This window comes from Salmo salar, chromosome 10 (assembly GCF_965601325.2).
Source record: "Salmo salar chromosome 10, fSalSal1, whole genome shotgun sequence".
NCBI classification, from domain to species: domain Eukaryota; kingdom Metazoa; phylum Chordata; class Actinopteri; order Salmoniformes; family Salmonidae; genus Salmo; species Salmo salar.
In genome coordinates, this window is record NC_138300.1 from 33,078,570 (window position 1) to 33,096,318 (window position 17,749).

The 17,749-nt window shown below is 41.7% G+C and overlaps 1 protein-coding gene across 4 annotated transcripts; it reads left to right on the forward strand.

Annotated features, from left to right (window-relative positions):
• Window positions 1–1,827: 1,827 nt before the first annotated feature.
• anapc4 (anaphase promoting complex subunit 4) lies at window positions 1,828–14,237 on the forward strand. Of its 4 annotated transcripts, none has more exons than XM_082956918.1 (29): window positions 1,828–1,926; window positions 3,055–3,171; window positions 3,287–3,392; window positions 3,592–3,724; window positions 3,812–3,886; window positions 4,037–4,063; window positions 4,170–4,214; window positions 4,315–4,399; window positions 4,488–4,595; window positions 4,718–4,801; window positions 4,951–5,037; window positions 7,475–7,539; window positions 7,796–7,838; window positions 7,934–8,010; window positions 8,178–8,278; window positions 8,502–8,553; window positions 8,704–8,759; window positions 8,891–8,937; window positions 9,060–9,116; window positions 9,198–9,254; window positions 9,342–9,435; window positions 9,643–9,740; window positions 12,115–12,176; window positions 12,270–12,308; window positions 12,420–12,521; window positions 12,664–12,744; window positions 12,941–13,108; window positions 13,414–13,537; window positions 13,706–14,237. In XM_082956918.1, exons 2-29 carry the CDS (start codon window positions 3,064–3,066, stop codon window positions 13,919–13,921), a joined length of 2,397 nt encoding a protein of 798 aa, XP_082813044.1. In that variant the 5' UTR covers window positions 1,828–1,926; window positions 3,055–3,063; the 3' UTR covers window positions 13,922–14,237. The 4 variants fall into 4 exon arrangements, with proteins under 4 accessions (XP_082813044.1, XP_082813043.1, XP_082813042.1 ...); XM_082956917.1 differs by having other exon boundaries at window positions 1,833–2,001; XM_082956916.1 differs by lacking the exon at window positions 1,828–1,926 and adding an exon at window positions 2,023–2,801 and having other exon boundaries at window positions 12,959–13,108.
• Window positions 14,238–17,749: the final 3,512 nt, after the last annotated feature.

Below are 17,749 nucleotides of genomic sequence, written 5' to 3' on the forward strand. Positions count from 1 at the left end.
TTAGTATAGACTCTTCAGAGTTATTAGTATAGACTCTTCAGTGTTATTAGTATAGACTCTTCAGTGTTATTAGTATAGACTCTTCAGTGTTATTTGTATAGGCTCTTCAGTGTTATTAGTATAGACTCTTCAGTGTTATTAGTATAGACTCTTCAGTGTTATTAGTATAGACTCTTCAGAGTTATTAGTATAGACTCATCAGTGTTATTATTGTAGACACTTCAGTGTTATTAGTATAGACTCTTCAGTGTTATTTGTATAGACTCTTCAGTGTTATTAGTATAGACTCTTCAGTGTATGAGCGTTTTTTGCACAATGGAGGTTGGGGGCCAGGGTAACTTATGGTCAAAGTTCATTGCCTTCTCTGAGCCCCCATCCTCTCCAGTAGCCTTGAAATACTCTCTGGCCTCTCTCTGCAGGCTGTGTCTCAATGATGCCTCGGAATTGTATACCCTGAGTGACTGGTAGTAACCCAGTTCTCTGCTTGAGCTCGATTTATCCACTTCGCGTGGAAAAGTTGATGGCTGACGCATCTCATGGTTGGGTTAAAAGGGCACAGACACATTCTGACTCTGCAGCCTCACTTGGTCTATTTGTGGGCCGATATCGCAGACGGTTGATCCTAACAGCGCAGAGCTATTCCGGTTCTCCAACTATCTACTGATTACAGTTAAGTGCTAGTGACAGGGCAGGGAGGAATGTCCATTGGACTGCTCTCTCAAACCATCAACCCCCCTCACACACACACACATACTGCCAAGCAACTGACCTCAACAACACTTTACCATTGACTATCCTTCAGCACTGACCCTTCATTCACTGCCCCAGAACCAACCCCCCACTCATCTTTCCAAAGCCCCATGCACTCACACAATCCAACTCATATATGGAAATAGCTTAAGTGTACCTTGTTGAGGGTATCATTTAAAAATAACTGCATTAATTGGTGACTTCGAATAGCCTCGCTCATGGTCTGGCAAGAATAGAAATTGAGCTTTCCAAATCTGATCATCCTTTCAGCTAGAGTTGACAGACCTGACATCCTGTCAGTTAACACTTATGGCCATTTATCACTTACTTCAGATTTCTTCTTATTTTTTTATACATTTTTTTACCTCACACATTAAATGATTCACTTCTAGACCAGCGGTGGAAATAAACATAAAACCTTCTGAACATGCGAGCCCATTCAATCAGGCACCTGTATGTTTGAGTAAAACAATTTTTTATTTTGAGTTAAAAAACACTAATGGCCACTTTTCAACGTGTTAAACTAGATAGAAAGTATGTTGAAGTTATAATTGACCTACACGTTTTAAATAACTGCCCTTTTTCTGGCCCGCAAATTGCTTTTTACGAACAAATTGGTCTGTGCGGCCCTCCACTAAATTTTTTTATCCCAATGTGGCACTCAAGCCAAAATTATTTTCCACCCCTGTACTAAACTCTAGGTGGGTTGGTGTCCCAATCATCCAAGAGGCCACAATCCCTATCCACAAAGTGGCCAGACATTTATGAGATACAGTAAGCTCCAAAAGTATTGGAACGGTGACACATGTTTTGTTGTTTTGTCTCTGTACTCAAGAACTTTGGGTTTTGAAATTATGCGATAACTATGATGTTAAATTGCAGACTGTCAGCTTTAATTTTAGGGTATTTTCATCCATATCAGGTGAACCGTTTTAGAGATTGTCCTCTATCTATCTCTATGTAGCAGCCTGATCAGTGAGCCAGATAGGAAGAAGCAATCTTTGCACTGCAGCAGGACAGTAGTTCAGTTTGTCCTTTCAGGGTCTCCGTTGCGTCAATTTCATTGGCTATTCAGACTTGAACATGATTGGTTAAGACTTTATTCAGTGGCGCTGGTCGTGGCGAATATGGAGCTAGTTAGCTAGCTAGATCACACTAACAGTATCCTGCAAAGAAGTAAACATTAGCGTATTGTTTATTTCTAGTTTCAAAGTAACAGTAACATAGTTGGTCCTCAGACATCCCAGTACAGTAAGATACTATAACTGGCTATTTATGTTTACCGCGCAGTTGTTGTTAGCAAGTTGACTAGCTAGTTAGTAGCTATTGACAAGTGAATTTTACAACCCATTTTGTATTTTTGATAAATCCAGCGTCAACTAACTAGCTAACATTTTTATAGTTAGTGCAAAGGGGTAACATTGTAATAACGTTAGATAGTATAGCATGCAAGCTAGCTAACTGATAAAGGTGTCTTGTATTTTTATTTTGCATCGGATAGGACAGGGGTGTATTCATTATGATAACTAACCCATTTCATGTGTGCTAATTGCGCATATGCGAAAGTGTTTGGTGAACGAGATTACCTGTCGTATATTGTTTGTTTTTTTTGTTTTGTTTTTACAGGGACAGTGCACATTAATTAACGTTTCAGGAAAAGTGCCGGTTTTAGCCAGCCTGCTAATTTTCAACCGCAGTCCCTCGGCAGGTTATTAAAAACAATTACAATACAGACAAACAATGAGCAGTGAGCACACGCAGAACAACACAGCACAAGCAAGACGTAGCATACAGACAGAGCAACATAGAACAAAAAGCAATTCATTATTAGTCGGATTCCGTTGCAAAACGTTTTGCAACGGAAACAGTTTACTCCAAACGAAAAACATTTTGCAACGAAAACGAGAGTTTCTATTGGACAAATGCAGCTAGGTCCATCACCGTTTCCTTCCGTTTGCTCTGTTACCGTTTTGGTTCCTAGAGTAAACGTTAAAAGTTTGCAACAGACGAAACGTTTTGTTATGGAAACCCGAATAATGAATACACCACAGGTAATCTTTTTCACCAAACACTTCCGCATATGCACAATTAGCACAGATGAAATGGGTTAGTTATCATAATATTTGCAATTAGTCTGGGTACAAGGTTATTGGATAGGTGTCACTGCCTGCCTGGTCTGGGCTATTATAGATTATTCCCAAACTCACCCAGCCACTGTCAATTTAGCTACTTCTTCACTGACAAGTATAGCAAAACTTGACTGCCACTTATTTCCTTGTTAATGCTTCTGTGTTCTATTTTCAGCCCACAAAAATGCCTGCATTCCGTCAAGTGGGGGAGAAGCAGCTCCCCAACCCTGTTCTGTGTATGGCATGGTCTCCAAAGAGGGATCTTATTGCCCTCGCTAACACTGCTGGCGAGGTAGGGAAAGAAACACACCCCCATATGTTTCATACCCAGATTAATGCCAGATCACATTTGCTTATATTGGGAGTAATTTCATTAATCTGTGTGTCAATTGATGTTTGTGTTGTAGCTGCTACTGCATCGCCTTGCCAATTTCCAGCGCGTTTGGAGCTTGCCACCCAATGAGAATACGGGAAAGGAGATCACTGCACTTGCTTGGAGACCTGATGGCAAAAGTAAGAGATGGCAAGATATGGACCTGATTATCTTAAATAACTAATCACATTGGAAGCATTGCAGAGTTATGTTACTTTACCACTGTTACAACAATAAACCATTGTACACTGAACACAACATATTTACTACAGCACAGTGTGTAAGCCTCTGCATTTGTTTCACTGCCTATCTAATGTATGTCCTCTGTGCTGTGTTCAGTCCTGGCCTTTAGCCTTGGGGACACTAAACTGGTGGTGCTGTGTGATGCAGAGAAGGCAGAGATCCTTCACTTGTTTCCATTGGAGAACCCTGTGTCCTGTATGCACTGGATGGAGGTGCTAGAGGAGAGCAGGTCTGTAGAGGGGATGTGTGGCTACACTAGACTTCTATTTGAGTGTGTGTGAACTGCATAGTCAAATATAAACCTCCTGTCTTTCAGCATCCTCAACTCATTCTACACCTCTGAAGATGAGTCAAACCTTTTTCTTCCCAAGTTGCCAACTCTTCCCAAGAGGTAAACATGTCTGTATAATGTCACCGACAACACATCAGCCATTTTGACATTTATGGAAACTCTTGGTTCTTGTGTTAAACAGTACAGCATTTTGCTTGTTTTGCACCATCTGCCCCCCCACCCCTAAAGGAATGTTTTATTTATTCTTAGCTACAGTACTACATCAAAGATATTCAGGTATGTTTATATATCTTCAGCAACAATGATTCATTTAAATGATATTTCAGACAATCTGTCTGCATTAGAATACATGTTTTTTCATAACCAACCCTCTGTCTCGTAGTGAGGAGAAGTCAGACGAGATCCTGAACCTGTTAGGAGAAGTGAGGTGTGTGCTGAAGGTTTCACATGCTTTATTATTGAACATTTTGTTAACACACAATCTCATGTACACCTACAAATACTTCCACATCGTCAATTGTCTGCAGACTAAACATCCTGGTTCTTGGTGGAGGTTCCGGCTTTGTGGAGCTGTATGCCTATGGGATGTATAAGATTGCCACTTTACCAGGGGTAAGATTGCACTCACACACTTATGCACTGGTTCAGTCACCCACTCTCTGCAGTAACTATGATGTAACCAGCAGATTATTTTTGTCAGGTTCCTGGGACGTGTAGCAGCCTGTGTCTGTCCAGTGACCTGAAGTCCCTGTCTATCATCACAGAGATCAGGTCAGCTGGCAACGACCCAGAGGTCTGCTACATCCAGGTAATCCGTTATGCCCCCATTTAAGTGAAATGAAGCATGTTTCTTACCCATCTTGACCGTCATCTTCTATATTCTTCGCTTATTTGAGGTCTTTGACTGTGTATGTTTGTTGTCTCATCCAGCTCGACACAGGGCTGCTGTCCGACTGTCTCCCTGAGGTCACCAGGATGGCACGCAAGTTCACCCACATATCCACTCTGCTGCAGGTCAGTGCCCTCCTTATGTAACGAATATGACTAGAAGTCTCCTCATAGTTCATATTTCCATGGTGATATTTGAGGGCATTCATCAGACTAGTCTGGCCATTGGTCTTTCTCTCTCCAACTTATTCTGTCTCTCTGTATCGTTCCTTCAGTACCTGCGTCTCTCTCTCACCTGTATGTGTGAGGCTTGGGAGGATATCCTCATGCAGATGGACCTTCGGCTCACTAAGTTCGTTCAGGTCAGTGGTCACTGTTTAGGGCCCGGTTTCCAAAAAGCATCTTTAGGCTTAGTCCATCGTTAGAATCTTTGTAGGAGCTTTGTTAGAATCTCTGAGCCGTTCCCCAATATCGTTACTAAAGTTGCACTTGAAAAGGCTTGTTAATTAACGGCTGGCTCAGACCAGCTAAGTGCATCATTAGATATTTTTTTTAGCTTTTTCGGCATCACTTTATAGAGAGAAGATCTCCGCTGAATATAAAATCAAGATGTTTAACTGTCTTTCTGTTTATCGCCAATAACTTTAGAATGAATGTGAACACATACAAAGTTGCCAATATTTTTGCAATTGTTATAAACAAGCGAAGCATATAAAGATGTTTCAAATGAAAACCGAGATGACTGAATTAAGACACAGCATAGGCTATAGGCCTATATTCAGTTGAAGTCGGAAGTTTACATACACCTTAGCCAAATACATTTTTCACAATTCCTGACATTTAATCCTAGTAAAAATTCCCTGTCTTAGGTCAGTTAGGATCACCACTTTATTTTAAGAATGTGAAATGTCAGAATAATAGTAGAGAGAATGATTTATTTCAGTTTTTATTTCTTTCATCACATTACCAGTGGGTCAGAAGTTTACATACACTCAATTAGTATTTGGTAGCATTGCCTTTAAATTGTTTAACTTGGGTCAAACGTTTTGGGTAGCCTTCCACAGGCCTCCCACAATAAGTTGGGTGAATTTTGGCCCATTCCTCCTGACAGAGCTGGCGTAACTGACTCAGGTTTGTAGGCCTCCTTGCTCGCACATGCTTTTTCAGTTCTGCTCACAAATCTTCTATAGGATTGAGGTCAGGTCTTTGTGATGGCCAGTCCAATACCTTTACTTTGTTGTCCTTAAGGCATTTTGCGACAACTTTGGAAGTATGCTTGGGCTCATTGTCCATTTGGAAGATCCATTTGCGACCAAGCTTTAATTTCCTGACTGATGTCTTGAGATGTTGCTTCAATATATCCACATAATTTTCTTACCTCATGATGCCATCTATTTTGTACAGTGCACCAGTCCCTCCTACAGCAAAGCACCCCCACAACATGATGCTACCAGCCCTGTGCTTCACGGTTGGGATGATGTTCTTTGGCTTGCAAGCCTCCCCCTTTTTCCTCCAAACATAACGATGGTCATTATGGCCAAACAGTTAAATTGTTGTTACATTTCTCCAAAAAGTACGATCTTTGTCCCCATGTGCAGTTGCAAACCGTAGTCTGGCTTTTTTATGGCGGTTTTGGAGCAGTAGTTTCTTCCTTGCTGAACGGCCTTTCAGGTTATGTCGATATAGGACTCGTTTTACTGTGAATATAGATACTTTTGTACCTGTTTCCTCCTGCATCTTCACAAGGTCCTTTGCTGTTCTGGGATTGATTTGCACTTTTTGCAACAAAGTATATTCATCTCTAGGAGACAGAACGCGTCTCCTTCCTGAGCGGTATGACGGCTGCGTGGTCCCATGGTGTTTATACTTGCGTACTATTGTTTGTACAGATGAACGTGGTACCTTCAGGCGTTTGGAAATTGCTCCCAAGGATGAACCAGACTTGTAGAGGTCTTGGCTGATTTATTTCAAATGATGTCAATTAGCCTATCAGAAGCTTTTAAAGCCATGACATCATTTTCTGGAATTTTCCAAGCTCTTTAAAGGCACAGTCAACTTAGTGTATGTAAACTTCTGACCCACTGGAATTGTGATACAGTCAATTATAAGTGAAATAATCTGTCTGTAAACAATTGTTGGAAAAATTACTTGTCATGCACAAAGTAGATGTCCTAACTGACTTGCCAAAACGATGGTTTGTTAACAAGAAATTTGTGGAGTGGTTTAAAAACGAGTTTTAATGACTCCAACCTAAGTGTATGTAAACTGCTGACTTTAACTGTATGTCAATAATATAGAAATACGTTTCATTCAATCGTTCTATTTTGCTAATTGTAGGCTACTGTCTTTCATGTTTGCCTCAATATATTTCATGATGTGTGACATGTGCGCCTTGATGTGCCAAAGATTTAGTGCATTATTATTATAGGTTAAACATTAGAATAAGCCTCGTCAATATTTGTAGCCATAGGTCATACTATCTCATAGGAGCTGAACCGTCGTCCAGTATTGTTGAATAATTTTAATGTTAAGGTAATATATGAAAGGGGCAGCACTGCCTTTCTTTAGATCAGTATCGACACATGCCTCAACGACGCACTTAGCGAAGGTTCTCTCTCTGCGTGGTCTTTCGGGAAACGCATTACATCTTCGGCCGTTGTAGGAAAGATGCATCATGTAAAACACTCGGAAGCCTAAGTTCTATCAGGAAACCCGGCTCCGTTCAGTCTGCCTCCAGCCCATTTTCCAATAATGACAGCACACCTAAAAGACATGATCTGAACCAATTCCTATTTTTAGGAAAAGAACACCAGCACACAAGTCCAAGATGAGTTTCTGGAGCTTCTACTATGGGGACAGTCGAGGTGAGAACCGTTACTGTGATCCAATGACCCTTGTACACTACCACGTCCTCCACAACATGCTTTCTAATAAGTAATAGTGCATGTAGTTGTGAGCACTAATGCAAAAACATGTTCAACAGGCCTTTCATTTGAGATGTAGAACTTCAAAGTGTCCTGTAGGTGGCACTACATCATAAACCTCATCTGACATGGAAAAGACTGATTTAGAGATGTTAAACGTTTTTTTTATTTAACAAAATTCTCTATTTTTGACCAGCCCTGAACTACAGGCTCTCCTCATGAATCAGCTGACCGTCAAGGTGAGCTGAATAATAAAGTTGTTCAAAGATTGAGTATGATTGTGGGTGGTCATTTTGTAGCTTTGTAAGACTGATGTAATTTGTTTGTTTCATAGGGGCTGAAGAAGCTGGGCCAGTCTATAGAAACCTCTTACTCCAGCATTCAGAAGCTGGTGATCAGCCACCTGCAGAGGTAGCAACTCAACTGACATGAATAATTATCACTTCACTTATCGTGACCCATAATGCACTTTTTCGGGACCATACAATGCAAATGTCAAGAAATTGCATCATGATTGGTATCACAATCTTTGGTACCAATCCTCATCCCTTCTTTTCCTCTCCTCTCCCTCTCTCCAGTGGTTCAGAGGCTCTGTTGTACCACCTCAGTGAGGTGAAGGGGATGTCTCTATGGAAACAGAAGTTCCAGCCTCTAGGCCTGGACTCAGCAGCTATAGAACGTATAGTGCTTAGATCCTGCATAAACCATGACTGTGATATCTTTACTGATAAATACAAGATTAAAGTGGATGTAATTGTGCAATTAATTTGTCTGTGATGAGATCAGGACTGACACTCATTAGTAATTTGCATGACTGGAACATTTGTTCAAAATGTGTTTTCTAAGCTGCTCGCAGGATTTGATCAAATTAAAGTTATGTGAATATTTCTGTTTTGTTATAGATGCCATTACAGCTGTGGGTTCATTCACTTTGAAAGCCAATGAACTTCTACAGTGAGTTTTCATGCTTATTGACATGCTATTAGATTAGTATTTTGTTATTTTAATAACACATCACTAATTTTAAATGGAGTTGACTTCAACCCTGATGTTTGTTAAACCTCTCCCCCTCATGTCATTCCTCACTGTCTGTCTCTTACTCAGAGTGATTGACAAGAGCATGAAGAACTTCAAAGCCTTTTTCCGGTGGCTGTATGTTGGTAAGACCTCACCTTTTTTGGGAGCTTGAGATATATACCACCTTTTAGCGACTGATGGAACATTTTAGTATATTTAAAATATCATTGATTATTAAATGCAAGTGTTTTAATAAATGTTTATGTTCCTGCAGCTATGCTAAGAATGTCAGAGGAACACGTGCCTCCAGAACTCAATAAGGTGAGATTCAGGTTGTGAATGTGAGACAGAGGAAGAGTTGATCAAAGTAGTGTGATAAATGGTTCCATGTGTATTATTTTCTCATCTGTTGGTATAATGTCAATCTATCCCATTGACCTCAGATGACCCAGAAGGACATTGCCTTTGTGGCGGACTTCCTGTCTGAGCACTTCAGTGAGGTAAGATAAATAGAATAGCACTTCATTTCCACAGCTTTTCACAAACTAGCCAATTACATGCCCTCTCCTCTGCTCTGACAGAACGAAGAGCTGTTTGACCGGAAAGGGAAGTACTTTAATGTGGAGCGGGTCGGTCAGGTGAGGGACAAGCGTAGTCTCTGTGTATATTTTAGTATGTGTGTGATCAGTGTACAATGACACACTTGTTGTCCTTTTTTTTTGCAGTACCTGAAGGATGAGGATGAAGATCTAGTGTCTCCGCCCAACACCAAGGGGAACCAATGGCTGAAGTTTCTGCAGGAGAGCACACAACTGAAAGGTGAACTATAACCTTTATCTCAGAATAGACAACTATGCAGGAAGTGCCTAGTTAAATAAAGGTCAAATATATATATTTTTTAATAAAGTGTGTGGTTATCCATCATGTTGTAATTAGATGGCGGAAGATTGCTTTGCCATTGTATTTCTCTATTGTTGTGACTGCCTTACTGAACTGACATTGTACCTAATTGATTGGTTTATCCAGAGAGCCCGCTCCTCTTCCCTTCGTACTCTCAGAAGTCCCTACACTTTGTGAAGAGGATGATGGAGGGGGTGATTGAGTTGTGTCTACAGAAACCTGCTGTAAGTCTGAAACACATACACAGTGAAACCCAATTTCATTTGCCTTTAGTACTGAAGTGTACACTACTTAATTTGGTCCCTGGCATAAGAAGTACATTGCCAAAGTTTTTCTTACAAATACGAAAGTAATTTGTCCCACACTGCCCGTGTGAAATTTGGCTCAGAATCTGCTGAGTCATGCAGTCATAAGCCTTCTGCCAGGAGTTCCAGGCAGCTATAAATCGGACTAACTCTCTGCAACAGAGTTTTCATATTGCATTCTATCCCTCTCTCCCACCTCTGTCTCCCACACTTTTAGTTACCTTGTCCATCACTTCTCTATCCTCCTTCCCAACTTTTCTTTTGTTTTCCGGTGGTAATAGGATTTCACTGCAGTAACAAGCTACACATCGCCACCACAGGAGGTTGGTGGCACCTTAATTGGGGAGGACCTGCTCGTGGTAATGACTGAAGCAGAATAAGTGCAATGGTATCAGTTGAAGACAGAAGTTTACATACACCTTAGCCAAATACATTTGAACTCAGTTTTTCACAATTCCTGACATTTAATCCTAGTAAAAATTCCCTGTCTTAGGTCAGTTGGGATCACCACTTTATTTTAATAATGTGAAATGTCAGAATAATAGAGAGAGATTTCTTTCAGCTTTAATTTCTTTCATCACATTCCCATTGGGTCAGAAGTTTACATACACTCAATTAGTATTTGGTAGCATTGCCTTTAAATTGTTTAACTTGGGTCATACGTTTAGGGTAGCCTTCCACAACCTTCCCACAATAAGTTGGGTGAATTTTGGCCCATTCCTCCTGACAGGGCTTGTGTAACTGAGTCAGGTTTGTAGGCCTCCTTGCTCGCACACACTTTTTCAATTCTGCCCACAAATGTTCTATAGGATTGAGGTCGGGGCTTTGTGATGGCCAGTCCAATACCTTGACTTTGTTGTCCTTAAGCCATTTTGCCACAACTTTGGAAGTATGCTTGGGGTCATTGTCCATTTGGAAGACCCATTTGCGACCAAGCTTTAACTTCCTGACTGATGTCTTGAGATGTTGCTTCAATATATCCACATCATTTTCCTACCACATGATGCCATCTATTTTGTGAAGTGCACCAGTCCCTCCTACAGCAAAGCACCCCCACAACGATGCTGCCACCCTCGTGCTTCACGGTTGGGATGGTGTTCTTCGGCTTGCAAGACTCCCCCCTTTTTCTTCCAAACATAATGATGGTCATTATGGCCAAACAGTTCTATTTTTGTTTCATCAGACCAGAGGACATTTCTCCAAAAAGTATGATCTTTGTCCCCATGTGCAGTTGCAAACTGTAGTCTGGCTTTTTTATGGCGGTTTTGGCGCAGTGGCTTCTTGCTGTGCGGCCTTTCAGGTTATGTCGATATAGGACTCGTTTTACTGTGGATAAAGATACTTTTGTACCCGTTTCCTCCTGCATCTTCACAAGTCCTTTGCTGCTGTTCTGGGATTGATTTGCACTTTTCGCAACAAAGTATATTCATCTCTAGGAGACAGAACGCGTCTCCTTCTTGAGCGGTATGACGGCTGCGTGGTCCCATGGTGTTTATACTTGCGTACTATTGTTTGTACAGATGAAAGTGGTACCTTCAGTCGTTTGGAAATTGCTCCCAAGGATGAACCAGACTTGTGGAGGTCTCGGCTGATTTTCTTTTGATTTTCCCATGATGTCAAGCAAAGTGGCACTAAGTTTGAAGGTAGGCCTTGAAATACATCCACAGGTACACTTCCAATTGACTCAAATTATGTCAATTAGCCTATCAGAAGCTTCTAAAGCCATGACATCATTTTCTGGAATTTTCCAAGCTATTTAAAGGCACAGTCAACTTAGTGTATGTAAACTTCTGACCCACTGGAATTGTGATACAGTCAATTATAAGTGAAATAATCTGTCTGTAAACAATTGTTGGAAATATTACTTGTGTCATGCACAAAGTAGATGTCCTAACCGACTTGCCAAAACTATAGTTTGTTAACAAGAAATTTGTGGAGTGGTTGAAAAACAAGTTTTAATGACTCCAACCTAAGTGTATGTAAACTTCCGACTTCAACAACTGTACATTAAACTCATAGTTTCCAGGTGTTTGGTGCCATTTTATTTGCTCTGTTCTGGCCATTATTATGATCCGTCCTCCCCTCAGCAGCCTCCTGTGATCGCCACATACCCAAGGAACACTGTTTGCATGTTGCAGGTTCATGAAACGGTTATCTTTCTAATTTAATAATTTTTCTATAACTGGACAGCAGTGTTGAGAGATTACATGAATCCAAACGAAGGCATATGAATTTGAGTCGAGTCATGACATGACGCTAGTTGTGGTGATACTTATTTGTTCTCTGTTTGTAGGAGGTCATTGGTAAGTCGGTGAAACAGGCTGTTTGTCTGCCCCTCTACACTGTACCAGAGAGGTAAGGACATATTTATCTACTCTTGACAATACCACAAATTATTAAATAAAATAGTTATGTTTATTTGTTTCATTTTATTGTTTGTCTTTGCAGCTCAGAAAACACTCCAAGGCTTTTTGAACTTCCATCATTGTAAGTAACAAAAAAACACAAACACTCTGTTCATAATGGTAATGTAGATAATGTATATTACCAAGGTTGTTATTATGTTAACATTGATGCACATTTTTAATTGATGATCAGGTACAATGATAAGAAGACCAATATGCACTATGGAGTGTTCTGCATGCCAGAGATTTCACCCTGCAAGCTTTATCTACTGCGGAAGTTTACTGACCCATTCAGGTACAATACAACACTGTACCCTGTTTTAGTCTGGTTCAATCCAGATTTGCTTTGTCGTTGATCCCCAAATAGCCCAATGTTTATGACTGAGCATGTGCTTTTTTTGTTTGTCTGATTGTTTATCTTTTTATGTATGTCACAGGCCTGTTCCCAATACTCTCATGGCGATAGATCTGAGTAATGTTCTCAGTCACAGTATTGATGATGATGCTGCGGGGGCCAGGTGAGTGCCTCTTGTCTTCCTCGCTTTCCTAGAATCCACTCAATTACCTCAACCTCAACTATACAGGCAAATGATGGGCTCATGCATTGCATATTACTTTGCTCTTATGATGATCTGCAATGGATTCCCTGTGCGTTTCTATTAGTGATAATAATTGTTATAGAACCATGTTTTTTGTTGCATGTCTATGTTTCAGTTCTGACTGTGTGTACAGTTGCCAGGATGCTCGTTTCTATGATGACGAGACATTGACAGTGGTGCTGCGAGCATCAGAAGAGGATAACAGGGGGCGTGTCCTTGCCCAGCTCCCTCTTGGCTCCGCCCTCAGCTGTGAGGAGGAGTTCAACTGGGACCCCAGTCTTAGGTGTGTGTGATTGAAACACCTGTCTCCCCAACATGCAAACCTAGTCCTATATTCCTAAACCCAAATAGTGATCTACTCGTAACTGTAACCTACAACTCACCTCAAACCCTCAATTATGATCTACCTGATTACAAGCTGCAACTCAAGACTTGCACCTCCAGTGCAAGTAAACATCAACTATAACCCTAACCTGTAATTCACCTGTTCTAAGCTAGAGATTTACTGTAGATATTTGCTATGTGTCTACTTTAGTTATCTCCACTGTAGTAGTCACCATGGGTCACCTGTGGTATCTGTATTCTCAGGTTGGACCAGCAGAGCGGCGCCATCCCTGTCAAGGGGCTGGTGCTAGAGAACCAGTGGCGAGACTTGGAGAACATGAAGGCCCAGTTTGTGGCTGTGAATGGGATCCGGAAAGTGGCCTGTGTGGTAAGACAATGGAAAGGGGATTCCCTTACTAAGGTTTTATCTGGCTTCACTAAGCAGCTATGCACCTCAATGACCATGTATTGAACAACAAAACAGTTTGGTCTAACAGTGGTTGAGAAATGGTTCAGAATCTCTGTCTGAGGTTCCTCTCTCTTTTCTCCCTCTCAGCTGAGCTCCAACCTGCGGCACGTCCGTGTGTATGAGATGGACGTGGAAGATGAGGAAGATGAAGAGCGGCCTGAGTCGCAGAACGCTAGCTCTAACCAGGATGGCCTGGAGGAGACGCCGGCCATCCAGGGGGAGGCGGAGGGAGGAGAGACTGAGGGAGGGGGACAAAGGGCTAAGGAGCTTCTAGAGTCTGGGGAAGCACTGGAGCTCTCATAGCAACACCTTGCCCACATTCAGTTGCCAAATGTTCTTGAACGCTGCAGATAGAAATTACATGAATAGAGCTGATATGATTCCCTATTCTACATGTGAGGCATGTTTCTTCTACATAGAAATAGCCTATCTGAATGTTCTAAAACGTTGTGTCCTGCTGAACTAACTACCTTATCTAGGCCAGAATAACAATTTAACCCCCCCCCCTGTACTTTTGCAGTAATCATAATTAATGCCACCATTGCAAAGCCGACGTCCCCCTCCCAGCACTTTTTATCCCTGACAAAGTAATAAATAAATCAATGTTTTGATAAGAAAAGAGCCTTCTGGTTTATGTTTTCATGTGGTTGTTCCCTATGTCTGTAAGGCAAGTGTAGATAGATAATGTAACATGAATCTGATCCTCACAGATAAGAGTCAATCATTTTGTTTTGAGCAACCAATGCTTCAGTCATAACTGTAGTATTTTAAGATGAGAGATTAACACAAATTCCTAGAATACAGTACAGACTGCATTGGGAGGTACTACAGTCGGGGCCAAAAGTTTTGAGAATGACACAAATATTAATTTCCACAAAGTTTGCTGCCTCAGTTTGTATGATGCCAATTTGCATATACTCCAGAATGTTATGAAGAGTGATCAGATGAATTGCAATTAATTGAAAAGTCCCTCTTTGCCATGCAAATGGACTGAATCCTCCAAAAACATTTCCACTGCATTTCAGCCATGCCACAAAAGGATCAGCTGACATCATGTCAGTGATTCTCTCGTTAACACAGGTGTGAGTGTTGACGAGGACAAGGCTGGAGATCACTCTGTCATGCTGATTGAGTTTGAATAACAGACTGGAAGCTTCAAAAGGAGGGTGGTGCTTGGAATCATTGTTCTTCCTCTGTCAACCATGCTTACCTGCAAGGAAACAAGTGCGGTCATCATTGCTTTGTTCATCATTGCTTTGCACAAAAAGGGCTTCACAGGCAAGGATATTGCTGCCAGTAAGATTGCACCTAAATCAACCATTTATCGGATCAGCAAGAACATCAAGGAGAGCGGTTCAATTGTTGTGAAGAAGGCTTCAGGGCGCCCAAGAAAGTCCAGCAAGCGCCACGACCGTCTCCTAAAGTTGATTCAGCTGTGGGATCGGGGCACCACCAGTACAGAGCTTGCTCAGGAATGGCGGCAGGCAGGTGTGAGTGCATCTGCACGCACAGTGAGACAAAGACTTTTGGAGGATGGCCTGGTGTCAAGAAGGGTGGCAAAGAAGCCACTTCTCTCCAGGAAAAACATCAGGGACAGACTGATATTCTGCAAAAGGTACAGGGATTGGACTGCTGAGGACTGGGGTAAAGTCATTTTCTCTGATGAATCCCCTTCCCGATTGTTTGGGGCATCCGGAAAAAAGCTTGTCCGGAGAAGACAAGGTGAGTGCTACATCAGACCTGTGTCATGCCAACAGTAAAGCATCCTGAGACAATTCATGTGTGGGGTTGCTTCTCAGCCAAGGGAGTGGGCTCACAATTTTGCCTAAGAACACAGCCATGAATAAAGAATGGTACCAACACATCCTCCGAGAGCAACTTCTCCCAACCATCCAGGAACAGTTTGGTGACAAACAATGCCTTTTCCAGCATGATGGAGCACCTTGCCATAAGGCAAAAGTGATAACTGAGTGGCTCGGGGAACAAAACATTGATATTTTGGGTCCATGGCCAGGAAACTCCCCAGACCTTAATGCCATTGAGAACTTGTGGTCAATCCTCAAGAGGCAGGTGGACAAACAAAAACCCACAAATTCTGACAAACTCCAAGCATTGATTATGTAACAATGGGCTGCCATCAGTCAGGATGTGGCCCAGAAGTTAATTGACAACATGCCAGGGCGGATTGCAGAGGTCTTGAAAAAGAAGGATCAACACTGCAAATATTGACTCTTTGCATCAACTTAATGTAATTGTCAATAAAAGCCTTTGACACTTATGAAATGCTTGTAATTATACTTCAGTATTCCATAGTAACATCTGACAAAAATATCTATACACTGTGAAGCAGCAAACTTTGTGAAAATTAATATTTGTGTCATTCTCAAAACTTTTGGCCACGACTGTAGACTAGACCACACCTATATATGTGGGCAAAGTTAAATTTAGTCCATCCAAACAATCCTACCTGCCAGCTCTGTTGCTCTTAAAGAAGATAATAAAATATTTGACACTATATCTGATGATGTTCTACTCAACATACTCTTTAAACTAATTTCCTGTATCTCCTTCTTCCTCATACTAGATCTCAGCCTCTCTTTCCCTCTGATACTGCTCACACTGCATCAATACATGCTCCACGGTCTCTGTTTCCTGGAAATAATCACACTTTCCTGTGGGATGCTTTCCTATCACATTTAAGGTCTTATTCAACTGTCCCACCCATAATCTTGTAAAACATAGCCTCTTCTGTCCCTTCTTGCCATCCTCCCCAACTCTCCTCTGTACCTGAAATAAATGCCTGCCCTTAGTTTCTCTATTCCACTGCTCCTGCCATCTCTGCACCATCACTGTCCATGTCAGGCTTTTCCCCTCTGCCTTGCTCATTGAAACTACAACATCAACATCCCCACTACTAAGTGCTTGTTTAGCCAGTACATCAACTTCCTTGTTCCCCTCCACATGGGCTGGGGCCCAAGTAAATGTTATCTGTATACCCATCTGTTCTAATCCTGCCATGGGTTTGTAGCACCTCATAAAGCAGGTCTTGTCTGCTACGTGACCTAAAGGATTGGAGACTCATCAACACTGCACATGGATCAGAGCAAATAACAGTATGGCCATCAGCTCTGCTGTATATACAGCCAGATGATCTGTAATAGGTTTATTCATTTATTAAAAGTAATGGGGTGATTGTAGTCTAATCGGGTGACATAACTGGGGAGGAAATCAAATGTTATTTGTCACATACGCCGAATACAACAGGTACAACCTTACTGTGAAATGCTTACTTATAAGCCCTTAACCAGAAACACAGTTTTAAGAAAATATTTACTAAATAAATAAAAAAAGTAACAAGGCTATATGCAGGGGGTACCAAGTCAGGTTTTTTTTGTTTCCCTTTATATAACTAGGCAAGTCAGTTAAGAACAAATTCTTATTTACAATGACAGCCTACCCTGGACGACACTGGGCCAATTGTGCCCTGCCGGACTCCAAATCACAGGCGGATGTGATACAGCCTGGAATCGAACCAGGGACTGTAGTGACACCTCTTGCACTGAGATGCAGTGCCTTAGACCTCTGCACCACTTGGGAGCCCAAGGGGTACAGGTTAGTCGAGGTAATTTGTACATGTCGGTAGGGGTAATGTGACTATGCATAGATAATAAACAGCGAGTAGCAGCAGTGTAAAAACAAGGGGGGGTTTGTCAATGCAAATAGTCTGGGTAGCCATTTGATTAATTGCTCAGCAGTCTTATGACTTGGGGGTAGAAGGTTTTAAGGAGCCTTTTGGACCTAGACTTGGCGCTCCTGTACTGCTTGCCATACGGTAGCAGAGAGAACAGTCTATGACTTGGGTGACTGGAGTTTTTGACAATATTTTGGGCCTGTCACCGCCTAGTATTTAGGTCCTGGATGGCAGGAAGTTTGGTCCCAGTGATGTACTGGGCTGTAAGCACTACCCTCTGTAGCTCCTTACGGTCGGATGCCGAGCCATTGCCATACCAGGTGGTGATGCAACCGGTCAGGATGCTCTCGATGGTGCATCTACAGAACTTCTTCAGGATCTGGGGACCCATGCCAAGTCTTTTCAGTCTCCTGAGGGGAAAAGGCGTTGTTGTGCACTCT

Excerpts from the sequence above, each read along its gene's own strand:
- anapc4 (XM_014122922.3), top strand. The coding sequence starts at position 2,673 with ATGCAGCTAGGTCCATCACCGTTTCCTTCCGTTTGCTCTGTTACCGTT. Across the intron at positions 3,725-3,811 it reads GAGGTGCTAGAGGAGAGCAG|CATCCTCAACTCATTCTACA; the intron begins GTCTGTAGAGGG and ends CCTGTCTTTCAG. Across the intron at positions 9,255-9,341 it reads ATGTGGAGCGGGTCGGTCAG|TACCTGAAGGATGAGGATGA; the intron begins GTGAGGGACAAG and ends TTTTTTTTGCAG.